Source organism: Doryrhamphus excisus, chromosome 8, assembly GCF_030265055.1.
Source record: "Doryrhamphus excisus isolate RoL2022-K1 chromosome 8, RoL_Dexc_1.0, whole genome shotgun sequence".
NCBI classification, from domain to species: Eukaryota; Metazoa; Chordata; class Actinopteri; order Syngnathiformes; family Syngnathidae; genus Doryrhamphus; species Doryrhamphus excisus.
Window position 1 is genome coordinate 6,038,768 of NC_080473.1, and position 14,298 is coordinate 6,053,065.

Genomic DNA, 14,298 nt, shown 5'->3' on the forward strand with positions numbered 1-14,298 from the left:
TCGCTCACGTTAACCTCGGGTCTGCGTGAGTTTCCACGCCTCCAAGGCGGTCAGCTGCTGCAGCATCAGCACCCGGAGACGTCGTTATCATCTTTTATCCCGTGAGTTATCGTTTATTTTGTTTGCATTTCGCTACATTGGGTGTTTTGGTGGAGGATGCTCACCTGTTGCTCACATTACCCAGGAAAAGACATCCTGGTCATCGCCGTATCGTCTTGTCAGTGCCGTGAGAGGTGAGGGGAGGTCAAACATGGGCTCCAGCTCCTCCTCCTACGCCCCCAAAGCCATTTATCTGGATGTGGATGGGAAAGTGCAGAAGGTATTCATTCAAAAGTTACGTGATGTCCATCAAAAGCTTTTAACCCTATGCTTTGCAACGCCAGCGATGTCGAGGTTATTCCAGGCAATAATCACAATTTAACGTCACAGTGGTCTTCAGGAGGACCAAAAAATGAATTGAAGCGGAACCGTGTAGGATAACACGTATGTTGCATATTAGCTTACTGTACATCCTTGTGGGACGGAATAAATGCCACCTGCGTGCAGTACGAGGCTCATGAGCCGCAGTTTCCCAGTCCAATTCGCTCATCCCAGTAAGAGCTGAAACGAAAGCTCTCGTGTCCCGGAGCGCTCACGGCACTTCCAGGTGTTTCTGACACAAAGTCGGCAGCTTCACACTGCGAGGAAGTCATCTTTCCATTTTTCATATCTGTGTTTACTAATGCAGCAGTTCCAGTTAATAGGGCCAAAGGGTGGGACAGTAGACCTGCACCAGGGCCTCGAAATCCTATCATTTGGATCAGGACTTTTATAGGAATCGACACCTTGAAGATTAGTCTAATTTTGGCCTGAATATTGGTATGGTTTGATGAATTAGTTTCAGACATTAAGTTATAGTGGCACAGTCAACCTTCCTGATGAAATGTAGGAACAAGTGGATCTTATTTAATCCGACACCTTCTCCGTATTGATTACAGTACCAATCATTCAATCAATCAATTCATATATGTTGTCGTACCAAACCGTGACCCTGCATTGAACATTTGATACGGATTCACAAAGTGTTTCAGCACTATCGTCTCGAGATTCTGTATTCCACAGAATTTTTACAAATATTTGTCATAATTACTTTTAAAATAAAAATTTTTACATGTACCCTGCAACCTTAATGAGAGACAAGGATGATGGATAGATGGATGGGTAATCAGATATAATACACATTTGTTCTGGGATCGACTGGCGGCCAGTACAGGGTGTGCCCCGCCTCTCCCCCGAAACCAGCTGGGATGGGGAAAAGCGTTCAAGAAAATGGATTTTACATTACATACATTTTATTTCATAATATTTTAATCACATAAAATATAATAAAATCATCATACAAAAATGTTTAACTTTATTAATTTAGGGTTATTTTAGTTTGTATTTATAAGATGATATTTATATTGAATTAAATTAGTTATTTTCACTATTTTTAATTAGTTACAATAATGTTATGATTCAATTTAAATTTGATCTACAAATGTACTCATTATTTATTTTGTCATATTTAATTCTACATATACATATTACACTAATGAATTACTTAGAAGTATAATCATCATCATTATAATTTGTATCTAATGTATGTATTCATAACTATCTATTCAAATTATAATAGATATATGAATTAAATATTTATAGATTTATAATTTACATATATAAATTAAACTTAATTTTGTTATTATTATATGTATATTTATATTTTTTATATTTACATATTTTTATCATCTTTTTAAATCATATTGCTTAAGTAGATTTTATTTTTTTATTTTTATTTATTCTGTGAAATATAAAAAGGCACCTGTAAAATATGTTTTTCGTTCCTCACAGGTACTATTTCATGTTTTTTATGAACATGTAACTTGTAAACATGTAAACATGTAAATTGTGAGGCAGTTGGCAAATATGGATCCTTTCCTTGAAAGTTCCTAACAAAGGTGACATTATGATTTTGAAAAAGGCTGATACGCCACCCTTCCACAAAATGCAAACAAACGGGTAAACAACCATGAAAGTGTGACTTATGATACAGAAGTCATATAGACATGGTGATATTCCAGTATCACCAGTCCCCTAAATGCACCACTTGCAGGCCTCCAGTACTTTGTGGAGAGCTTGAAGTAGAGAGCTGCTGATGACACATGTCTGCTCAAGAGCCCCGAGCCCACGACGAGCCCATGTTTGTCTGCTACACCTGCTCCTTTCAAGATGCGAGATCACAGTTGTTGGTTTTCATGTGAACACCCCCCACCCCCACCCCCACCTCCACCCCAATGGAGGCTTTGATTTGTTTTCCATAACAGGCGAGGACAGCGCAGCCTCTCAGATGACTATTCACTGATCAAACAAATGATATTAGATCTCTGTCCCCGCCCTGGAATAAACAATGCACCTTGTTTAAAAACCATAATGGCCGCCAAGGTCATTGATGATACAGATATTCCCTTGCGTCACCGTCATCAGGTGCTGCATCTACCTTGCCTGATTTTTGTGTCTGGCATGAAAGCTCCCACAGCGCTCCATCAAGTGTGTGTCCTTCACAGGTGGTCTTCAGTCGGCACTGCAGTCCCTGTGACATTAAGGAACTTCTGTGTTCCTCCTCCAACATCCCCAGGTGGGTACCAGTGCTTCCAGTATGACTCTTAAAAGCTTGTGAATCGCCTGTAAAAGCACTTTCATTAGTCTTTTTAGATTATATGTATAGCAAATGCTACATAAATGTGAAAAAAGTGTAGTGTATATATGTACTTGCACTTCACACCCCAATCCTGCAGGTGGCAGTATATGATCGGAGTACAACTGCAGCACTCTTGATTCTATGAACAATCAAGCTAATTCTCACCTCCTTAGCATGATAGCATATAGTAACATAATTCCTACATTCCTACATTTGAAAAGTGGTGTCATTAAATTGATTGACAGCTGTCCTGTTATGTGCTATCGCTGTACAGGAACACCGCCATCATGATGGTGGATCCGGAAGGGGCCCTGGTCTCCATTGATCCCACCATGCCCTCCAACTCTCCAAAGTAAGCACAACATTTTATTTCACGTATACCAGGAACTCATGAGTGAATAATAATAATAATAATAATAATAATAATAATAATAATAATAATAATAATAATAATAATAATAATAATAATAATAATAATAATAATAATAATAATAATAATAATACATGAAAATGAAGTCAATTATTTTGCCAGTTTCAGTATATCGCCAGGTGCTAGCATCTCTCACCGCCAAACAGGCAGGAAGCAAGTTCGGTATCAATATCTTTCATAGAACGACAACATACAGCGGCTGTGCTAGTTCATAGTGTCGTGTTTTAATTTTGTATCAGGAAATTTTGGTTTCCCATTATAAACAAATTTGCCAAATTTGCATATTAGAAGTGACTTTGACCTTATCGCTTACAAATTGCCAAATTCCTTGTTGATTTGAGCTTTTTTCTGGATTTTTGGGGGGTGATCTGGATCACCATCTGGATCCAGGAATTCTTTAACATTGCCTGATAGCACCATTTGCGGCATTTCTGCATATAACTTCCCAAAAAAAAATGGTCAGAGAACTTTGGGAAAATACTACAGAAAGTATCCCACTGGTTCTGCTAAATATTACAGACTGATCCAAAAAAAAATAGGATTATTATTTTAGTGTGAAACACCATTTGGGGGGAACTATGGCCCACTTTCGGAGTGCATGAGTAGGAATTCTCTGAGCTAATTTGTGCTACGAATGCTAGTTAACTATTTTCCAGTCTATGTACAATTTGTTAATCTGACTTTTTAAAACCCTACCAAATTAGCCGGTGGATGAAACATTATGCTAATTATGTCTTGTCCTCCAAACAGCGTTAGTGTGCCGTTTAATGAACATGACCTATCTGCCGGGGGTTCTTGGAATTGTCTGTAGGCAGCCCATTCCAAATGTACAGTTGATCCGTGCCATCGGTATCGGTATCGAGCGATCTCACTCATGCATGATCGGTATCGGAATCGCATGAAACCCTGATGGGAGCCATTGAATTTTATTTTGGTGTGACTCTGGATCTGGACCATGTTTGTTGTACTGATATAATGTAAACAGATTCTGATTTCATTTGATTCAAAATATTTTTTCTTCATGATCCAGCGACAGATAGTTCTGGCGCTGAAAAAAATCAGGAATTGTCAGGTTTGTTGCTGGAAAATATCTGCATTTCACACAGTGAAAAAGGGGGACATTGTAATGAATGAATGAATTTGATGTGTGGATCCTTTCAGTTCCTTTCAGTAGAGGAGGCACTTTGCTCCAAGCAAACAAAGCGGCAGCAATAATTACTCTAATATTCTGCTTTCCATGCAGTTCCTTGTACAAAGTTGTCCCCTTGTCGACTGGCCAACTTGGAGGTAACCGAATATATTCAACCATTTTAGATTTACCACCTTTAAATGATAACAATCATGCATCAGTGTATTGTTTTTGTGTCTGCAGAGAAGGAGGACATGTTTCAGAATGTGTTGTCTCAGGTGGCCGAGCAGTTCAGCAGGTAAATAGCGTTGTGAAGCCCCCCTTGCCCGCCCCCACCCCCATCTACAAGTCCAGTCAGACACCAACTTGCCTCAATGTCATCGGTCTTCTCTCAGGGCGTTTCGCATCAACGAGCTGAAGACGGAGGTCACCAACAGGCTCGCCATGTTGGAGAAGAGAGTGGAGTGTAAGCGGTCGATTTAAATGTGCTTCCATTGGAGTGGGAAGAAAAATGAAAGATGATAACATCATCCTGTCGTGGTTATGTTGCAGTGGAGGGCCTGAAGGTGGTGGAGATTGAGAAGTGTAAAAACGACCTGAAGAAGCTGCGGGATGAGATGACATCAAGAGTTGGTGGCAGGTGACGCAACGTTCAACATCGTTTACATACTTTAAAGTCTTCCTATCAACTACTGTATTGACCCCAATATAACAGTTGGGGAAAGTCTTCTACAGTATGTAGGCTCTGGAGAGTTATAGATGCCCACCAATAGGTGGAGCCAAATAATCAAATTCCTAGTGGGCATCTGTGGCCACAGCAGCTGGAGCCCATGTGATGGGGAGGGTCGGAGAAGCAACACTTTTGCTTTTGTTTTTGCATTTCATCGTCTTCATTCTGGCTTTATTGCTTAATTGCAATAAATGTGGAGGAGGTCATTCGTACTTTCTTCAAAGGTCCTTGAAAGCACCACTTATATATAACTTGCTCACCATGCCTGCTATACCATCTGTTCACGGATCAGCTTACATCATTATCATTCATTAGTGGTGAGTACTTATAGTAACTGTTAACTAGCGTGTGATGTTGCATAGAGAATATTTGATTGCAAATGTTGATCCAAAATCAGGTGAAGATGATATTATCCGATCTACAAAATCCACCAAATCGGCAGATGATCCCGATCGTAAAGATTGGGTGGCGACATCCCTAGTGTGTATGAGTAGCCCATGAGGGGAAAAGGTTTTTTTTCTTAAAACCAAAATTTGTCATTTAGGGTCAACTGCCCATGCAAATACAATTTCTCCGATGACGGCAAGAAAGTCACTCCGAGACGAGATGTCCCGAACTACCCAAAGGTGCGACACCATAGAAGCTTCTTTTTAAAGCATATTGTGAGGTTCTCATCATTTGTTCTTTAACTTTTGTCCTGGACACAGTATACGCTGTCTCAGGAGACCATCGAGGCACTGAAGAAGCCAACGTTTGACGTCTGGCACTGGGAGCACAATGAGGTCTGCATGCCGACAAAAGAGTAAATATCATCCAAATAATGGAGATATCATTACAGTCTTACATGGTGTTTGGTTTTTATGCTTTGTGACCACAGATGCTGAGCTGTTTGGAGTATATGTACCATGACTTGGGACTGGTGAAAGAATTCAACATGAACCCCATCACGCTCAAACGCTGGCTGGTAAGAACAACAACGCAGCAGATTGTAGCGCCAAGGGAGTTGAACCTCATTTCAGGTTGTACGATTTGGACCTTGATCAAAATCACATAAAACCTTAGCGTTTCACAAAGTCCAACAAGAACAAGAACAAGAAGGTTCTTTTTTTGCCTCATACACAAGATTGGGTCTACAACTTGAAACGTTCCAAATGGATTTGGATGAAATTTTCAGGAATTGTTGGAAATCAGATATGGAATAACTGATTCAATTTTGGGGTTGATTCAAAATTTTCCCCAAATTCAGACTTTTCCTTAAAGTCACTACTGCCACATTTCTCAGCCGATTCAAACCATTCCAACATCAAAGCATTCAACTAATTAAGGACATTTGTTCCATTTTCCGCATACCAAGAATTCCAATTTTTCTTCAGATTCCCATTTTTCCAAAAAGGAAATTGTCTTCAATCTAAAGAGTTTGAACCACTTCCAAATTTCTCAACTCATTCAGACCGCACCGAAGTCATAATTCACAACTCATTGGGGACATGCTCACATTAGCATAGCTAACGTTAGCATAGCAGTATTTCTAGCCATTTTCGTAGGTAGACACATCCATAAACACTTAGCACTATTATGCTACATGTTAGCATTACATGTTTTCATAGGCAATTCCTACTGTTTGTCAAACATTTGGAGCATTTCTGGAAAAGCTAGCTTTTCAGCTGTATTAAAGAGCAACATTTCTTTGGTGATGTATTAAACTGTTAAAACTCTGCGGACACACAACATTTTGCACTTTTCAGTTTGTATTTACTTTGCCGTTTAAACGTCTCACTGTCTGTTGAGATGGGAAAACATTATTAACATACACATTAATATTACACTGGCTTGTCAGAAGAAGTCGCTGCTATATTATGGCTAACTGCTCAAGGCCAGAGCGTTCCTGTCGCCCCTCTCCAAAAACAAGCCTTCCCGACGGCATTCTGTATCAATGGGCTCTGAGAGACCTAAAATATGTCCTTGCACCTGCTTTTCCTTCCCTGATAAATTTAGCATAATAATGCTTCGGTTCCTTTCAATGCATTGGACTGCTTAACAGACTAGGGCTGTAAAAAATAACACATTTTTGAAATGTTTCAAATGCATGCAAAATCTGACGCTTTATTCTGACCTAAACACATCAACAGTAAATAGATAGATGGATGGATGGATGGCTGGATGGATGGACGAAATGATGGACAGATAGATGGATGGATGGATGGATGGATGGATGGATGGATGGATGGATGGATGGATGGATGGATGGATCGATGAAACAATGGACGAAACGATGGACGGATCGATGGACAGATGGATGGACGGATGGATGAAACGATGGACGAAACGATGGACGGCTGGATGGATGATGGATGGATGAAACGATGGATGAAACGATGGACGGATGGACGGATGGATGGATGGACGGATGGATGAAATGATGGACGAAACAATAGACGGATGGATGGATGAACGGGTGGATGAAACGATGGATGAAACGATGGACGGATGGATGGATGGACGGATGGATGGATGGATGGACAGATGGACAGATGGACGGATGGACAGATGGACGGATGGATGAAATGATGGACAAAACAATGGACGGATGGATGGACAGATGGATGGACGGATGGATGGACGAATGGATGGATGAAACGATGGACGGATGGATGGACGGATGGACAGATGGATGGATGGATGTGTATGAATGTGAGTGTCAATGATTGTTTGCCTACATGTGCCCTGCGATTGGGGGTGTACCTCGCCTCTCGCCCAAGGTCAGCTGGGATAGTACTACAGTACTACAGTGGTAGTGAGTACAGATAGTAATAATTAGACATAGCCTTGTATACACACATCGGTTCAGGACTCTTCTTCCTTGGATGTTGTAACATCAACTCAAAGGGTGCATTCTGGGCTGGTAATTTTGAGTCTCTAATTAACCTAACATGCATTTTCTTTGGGAATGCAAACTCCCGGTTTCAACTGAGATACAATCCCATGATATGCTGACTGTGAGTCCAACATGCTATACACTAGGCCACCGTGTGGCACCCATGTAATCATGTCCTTGTCATTTTATTCTGTTCATAAAATACAGAATAAACATCCATATTCCAGTCATGGTTGCAAATGGTGATTAATCATGATTAGTGTACTTGAAACCTGTGATTAATCGGCTATCATCCCGGACTATGTTTCATTTGTGTACTTGAACTACTTTGTAGCTGGCGATCCAAGAGAACTACCGAAACAACCCCTTCCACAACTTCCGTCACTGTTTCTGTGTCAGCCAGATGATGTATGGCATGATCCACCTCTGCAACCTGCAGGTGAGGAGGTGCTAGGGGGGGCCTCCTTTGGCTTTCCCCTATTTTTCTGCAATGCCTACAAAATAATATTTGGACATTTCCTTACGCAACTCTCGCTGTTATGCAGGAGAAGCTGACTCTCACGGACATGGGCATTCTAATGACAGCTGCGGTGTGTCACGACCTGGACCACCCCGGATACAACAACACGTAAGACTCTCTATTCTCTGTGTGGGGGTGTTGACGGATGAGCTGCCATTGACACCGGTGTGTTTTGACATCCTGAACACAACACTGTTGTCAATGAACTGTGAAACTATTTCACCACAGGTAAGAAAACACGCTGATGCCCACATTGCCATTGTGTTGCTTTGCTCCGGTAGTAGCGCTTTCTTTGTTGGGGTTTTTGGTTATCCCACCCTTCCAAATCCATCTTCCCATGTCCTGCACCTATCAGGTACCAAATCAATGCCCGCACGGAGCTAGCGGTGCGCTACAATGACATATCACCACTGGAGAACCATCACTGCGCTGTGGCTTTCCAGATCCTTTCCCTTCCCGAGTGCAATATATTTGCAAATGTGGATCCTGAAGCGTTTAAGCAGATTCGACAGGTGCTCACCATTCAAATGTCCTTATTTTTCAAAGTGAACCGAAAGCTGACTTGCTTTCTGATTGCAGGCCATTATCACGCTCATCCTTGCCACCGACATGGCCAGACATGGCGAGATACTGGACTCCTTCAAGCAGAAGGTGGACAACTTTGACTTCACCAATGAGGAGCATGTGACATGTGTATGTAGCTCATGTCTTTGTAGCTCAAGCAGCTTTTACCCACTGGGAAAGTGAGGTGCGTTGAGGCCGAATCAACAACTAATCAACAATCGATTTCTTCTGCGTGGTTGTGTTTTGAAGCTCAAGATGGTTTTGATCAAATGCTGTGACATTTCCAATGAGGTGAGACCCACCGAGGTAGCCGAACCATGGGTGGATTGCCTGCTGGAGGAGTACTTCATGCAGGTAAGCGCATTCAAAACGTAAATGTACCCTCCCACAAAAACCCACTAGTCGCTGGCCTGTGCTCGTGTAGAGTTCTGCTCTGCTGTGCACTTAAGCGACCTCACAGGTGAATGAGTACACCCCGTTATTTGCGTGATTTCAGTCAGTTTGCCCTGTACTGCATCGTTCCGCAATATCAAGCGCCCAAGCAAAGCATCTGCTAAATAACCCGCCATGGAGCCAAGCAAAGTTGCGAGTGCCAACAATTTGATAAAGATGGTGAGAAACACAATTAAAATCCATCTCGCCAAGATGTCCACATCAATTTCACATTTATAACCGATAATCACGATAATCTATAAATTAGTTAGTTGAATCGATTGAAAATAAAAGGCCTTAATTTTGCGGCCTCGATAAATTGACCTGTGCACAGTTGTGTCATTAGGCCTCTTTTGGGGGGCTCCAGCCTCCCTAAAATGTTCTTAAGCCCCCCTTAATAATTTGATATTTAAATTTTTTTTTTAATAGATTTCTTTTTTTTTAAAAAAAATTTTATAGATTTTTTTTTACAAAAAAAAACTCTGACAAATTTCATATAATAGGGCAAAAACAGGCTAATAAGCAATCCAATAAGCAGGCTAATACTAGCCTACTACTACTACTAGTAGTAGTAATAATCAGAATAAGAATGATGATGATAGTAATAATAATAGGCTAATTAATAATATAATGATTATTATATCATTGATCACTGTCCACTGGTTTTGCAGTGTAGATTGTGTGTACTTGTGTAAATTTAATGGTGGCCCAAAACAATTGAGTTTCTCTACTAAATCTGTCCAAAAGTGGGAAAGTTATATCCCGGTTCTTGTTCCATATAATTCATGAGAAAATGGTCTAGAAAATGTTGTCACTAATATCGATTATCGACAATAATATGTAGGGCAGCGATCATCCAGCAAAATTGGCTATCAGGATTTTTGGTCTTATTTTGGGGTGTCTGGAACGGATGAATTTGATTTCCTCTGGGAAAAGTTTCTTCGAGCATGATGCGGTTAGTACATCTATGTCATCTACATCTATGTCCTTCAGAGTGACAGAGAAAAGTCTGAGGGCTTGCCGGTGGCCCCCTTCATGGACAGAGACAAGGTCACCAAACCCACCGCCCAAATCGGCTTCATCAAGTTTGTCCTCATCCCCATGTTTGAAACCGTCATGAAGGTCGGTGCACCGACTGGACAGGAAGTATGCACCAGCGCGCCGGACCAACTAACGTCACTTTTTTTTCATGGGCAGCTTTTCCCTCAGATTGAGGAGATCATGGTCCAACCTCTGAGGGACTCCCGGGACCACTATGAGGAGCTTAAGCAGATAGATGATGCCATGACAGAGGTAGAACCTATTCTATCTAACTATCCATTTATGGTTCCGTCTGTTTATTATTTCACTCCTTTGTAGATTTTTGGGGGTTTTGTGAGCCTGACAGCTTTTAAAGAAAGGGGTCTCCAGGGGTCTCCCATCTCTGGTGTTTTATCTTACAGTTCCATAGCCTTTATGAAAAGAGTTCCTTGAAAAGGTAGTAAGTATCTAGTCGATGGTTACCAGTTATGGTTATGGTTATGCAGTATGTTACAGAGGTGACGATCTGGCAATGATGACAAACGTGCAAAAAATTAAGAAATCAGGAAAGGGGCAAATAGTGCAGTACACCACTGTGTATTTACTCATTAACAATGCACAATTACTTTGGTTTAAAATGTTATATTATTATAATATTATATAATATTATTATTATTTAAATTATTTGTGCAATTTACTGTTTACGCTGTACATTATGTTGCTCATATTCGGTGTCATTTATTTATTCTCCATATTATTTATTTATTTATTTATTTATTTATTTATTTATTCATTCATTGTGTGTTATTATTTATATATGTTATTATTATTATTATTATTATTATTATTATTATTATTATTATTATTATTATTATTATTATTATTATTATTATTATTATTATTATTATTATTATTATTATTATTATTATTATTATTATCTCTCTCGCTCGCGCTCTCTCTCTCTCTCTCTCTATCTATCTATCTATCTATCCGTTGGGGGGGTGGCGGAGAGTGTTAGAGGAGGCCCAGCAGATAAAGTATCAGTCAAAAGTTTAGAGACGCTTTCGTTAGCCATTGAATGAGATGACGCCTCTAAAGCTTGAACAGGTAAGGTCTGTAGTTTGAAACCCGCTGAAGTAAACCAGGAAGAGTGTTTGAACACCCCCGCCAATAGTTCCTGTAGCCATGAAAATGCCAAACTCTTGTGTCTATGAGATACACACACACATGCATGCGCTCCAAAGCCACTTCCTAACATAAAGGTGTGTCTTTTGTTCAATGAGGCACAGAAGAAAAAAAGTGAAAATATGTCATTAGGCGGGAAGAAGAAGTAAGCTGTGCAGTGAGTGAGTGCAGTGGTATCTGTGTAAGTAAAAGCTGACTCCTTGGTTGTGTGCTTAGTGGTAGTACTTTTTGAGTACTCTATGTCTATCCTACTTTCTCTGCACTAATTCCTCATTTCCCAGTACTGTAGCGACACAAGGCAGAACTGCAGTAATATGCCAAACACTTTCATCACGCTACATCTGCCTTTTTACCCAAAAGGCATAGTGCTCCATGCAAAGGCTACACGGCTGTAGCAATAAACAGCTTGGACAGAACAAAGACTTCCATATTTCGGAGAGTCAATACAATACACTCCTTTAAGTGATGAAACTGTCGTGCATCCTCTTTTTCTTTTTAATCTTTTTAATCAATTTCTATTCATGAAGTAAAACTATGACCTGTTTCCCTTTATTAAACGGTGAAAAACACTCGCCAAACACTTGCACCGCCGAATAAGATCCAATACGTGTGCTATCATAAATAAATGCATATAAATGAATGGCCAGCTTTGATTCTGTTTTTTCAGGTCATCAATTCAGTTCAAAAACAAGAAAGCAAAGAATCACAGAAAATCAGGGGTGTGTAAAGTTAAAATTAAATTTAAACCAAAAAACCCAGCAAAAATGGGTTTAAAAAAGCAGAAAGTGCAAACTGTAAAGATAAGAACCTGTGAAATGTTGATACTAATAAGTAATAATAAAACTAAGTGTTGTCGTTCTGCTTTTGTTTAGCCTTTTTACAAGAAGATATCAAGGTGGCCCTCCCCATCCTTTTCCCTCGAAGGAAAAAGTTGGGACCCACCTGTAATATATACATACACTTCAAAATATTCAACATTCATTGTAAATAACATTATTTTCTAAAAATAAAATAAAATAAAATAAAAAAACATCAAAACATTATTTTCTAAGTAATATTTTATACAATATATTATATAATATATTATATATATTAAATATTATATTATATTTTATATAATATAATATATAATTATTTTCACACTTTTAATAAGCAGCCCTTTTCTGGCTTACAAAATCCAATGTGTTTATTACAAAATGTATTTTTATGATTTTATGATTTTATTTTATGAAATGGATAGTTGGTATTTTTCACATGAAGTCGTACATCCTCATCAGCAGTGTAGTACATCAACGGTGTCTAATCTCGTCCAGTACTGGTCAGATTTTCATGATGAGGAAAGTAAACATAAAACATAAATAAATAGTAATAAATAAATAGTTCAGGAAGTAGTAAGGGGTAAGTTCCTGTTGATGTACTACATTACTGATGGAGATGTCTTACAACTTCATGTAAAAAATCCCAACTATCCTTTTAAGGTGAAGCACTAAAAACGCACTGTTATTTTTTTAAATGGACAATTGTTGAGGCCGCTCATGTATTGGATCTCACCGTGTGCCCCCTATGGTGTCAGGGGAGTGTATTTCACTGATGTCAATTAAGAGTAAAACCTGGCTGGTTCATTGTAGATCCTTTGAGGGGGGGACTCATGTCTTAAATAGAACCGATGTACGGCTGTTAAAAGTGCTGCTGCTTAATTTAAATCCTTGCTCTAGCAGAGTGTCGTCTCCCCCTGTTTCTCTAACCCGGGGCTCTGGTTTCTCTGCAGGGGTCCTCTTTTGTGTTCACATTAAGGCAAGACTTTAAAAAAGGCGAGTGAGGGGTGGATGTCTGGGTGAAGACGCTGCGCTGCGTTCTGAGGACGACAGATGGAAAGTGAGGGCGGAGCAAAGAGACCACTCGGCTACATACTGAACTAAACTTAGGCACCCGGGGGTTGGGGGGGGCATCACATCTTGAACTTTGACTTAGACTTTTGCACCGCATGTAACGGGGAGGGCACCCCGTGACCTCTTGTCTGTTTATTTGTGGAGTTTATGTTGCTATCTCTATTTGTTGTATTGTTTGTCAGCGTTGCAAAGGAAGGCCTTTTTCTCTGAGGACACGGGATTTGGAAGGTGGATGAACATGACTTTGTTAAACTTACAATTTGGGAAAGGCAAAATGATCAAAGTCAAAATATTGGAGGTGATCATTTCACAATTACAAAAATATATAACAATAGAATACTTCCTCCAAATGCTTCTCAACCTGCTTCACCATACCCTGAATACCCGTGAATAATCACAGTAGGATCACCAAAGACATTACTTCTATCTTCAAGCAGCATTTCAAATCAGTGTCACTTTGTTCGAGAGCGCTCATCCCTTCGTTCCTCTTTTGTGTCTTGTAGATGATCTCAAGCAATAATATGAGCACCACCACATTAATATTTGGAATGGTGCATGCGCCTGGTTTCTTTGAATGAACGTACGTTACTTTTCTACACACGGCATGTACATAAAGTGTGCCCCCCACCCAAGACTTAAAAGCACGGCCAGTGATTTGAAACACGGACAAATGTTCATAGTGACGAGCCGATGCGCAGCGTTTCATCATGCCTGTCGCTTGTGTCTTGTTTGTCAACAATAAATGCAGCAGCAGGTCCATTGGTGGTTTGGCTTATTTCATTCATTCATTCATTTTCTACCGCTCATC

The 14,298-nt window shown here is 39.9% G+C and overlaps 1 protein-coding gene across 1 annotated transcript; it reads left to right on the plus strand.

Moving 5' to 3' along the window:
- On the plus strand, positions 1-14,183 carry pde9ac (phosphodiesterase 9ac). The gene is made up of 19 exons (XM_058079954.1): positions 1-101; positions 185-319; positions 2,583-2,653; positions 2,991-3,068; positions 4,390-4,433; positions 4,519-4,573; positions 4,671-4,741; positions 4,828-4,915; positions 5,550-5,631; positions 5,713-5,787; positions 5,883-5,969; positions 8,215-8,319; positions 8,426-8,508; positions 8,756-8,912; positions 8,980-9,093; positions 9,214-9,318; positions 10,390-10,518; positions 10,594-10,689; positions 13,370-14,183. Exons 2-19 carry the CDS (start codon positions 251-253, stop codon positions 13,418-13,420), a joined length of 1,560 nt encoding a protein of 519 aa, XP_057935937.1. The 5' UTR covers positions 1-101; positions 185-250; the 3' UTR covers positions 13,421-14,183.
- The last annotated feature ends 115 nt before the right edge of the window (positions 14,184-14,298 follow it).

Bases quoted from the DNA above. Each gene is read 5' to 3' on its own strand.
- pde9ac (XM_058079954.1), top strand. From the start codon at position 251: ATGGGCTCCAGCTCCTCCTCCTACGCCCCCAAAGCCATTTATCTGGAT. The intron at 320-2,582 runs GTATTCATTCAA...TGTCCTTCACAG, and splicing joins TGGATGGGAAAGTGCAGAAG to GTGGTCTTCAGTCGGCACTG. The intron at 4,742-4,827 runs GTAAGCGGTCGA...GTTATGTTGCAG, and splicing joins GTTGGAGAAGAGAGTGGAGT to TGGAGGGCCTGAAGGTGGTG.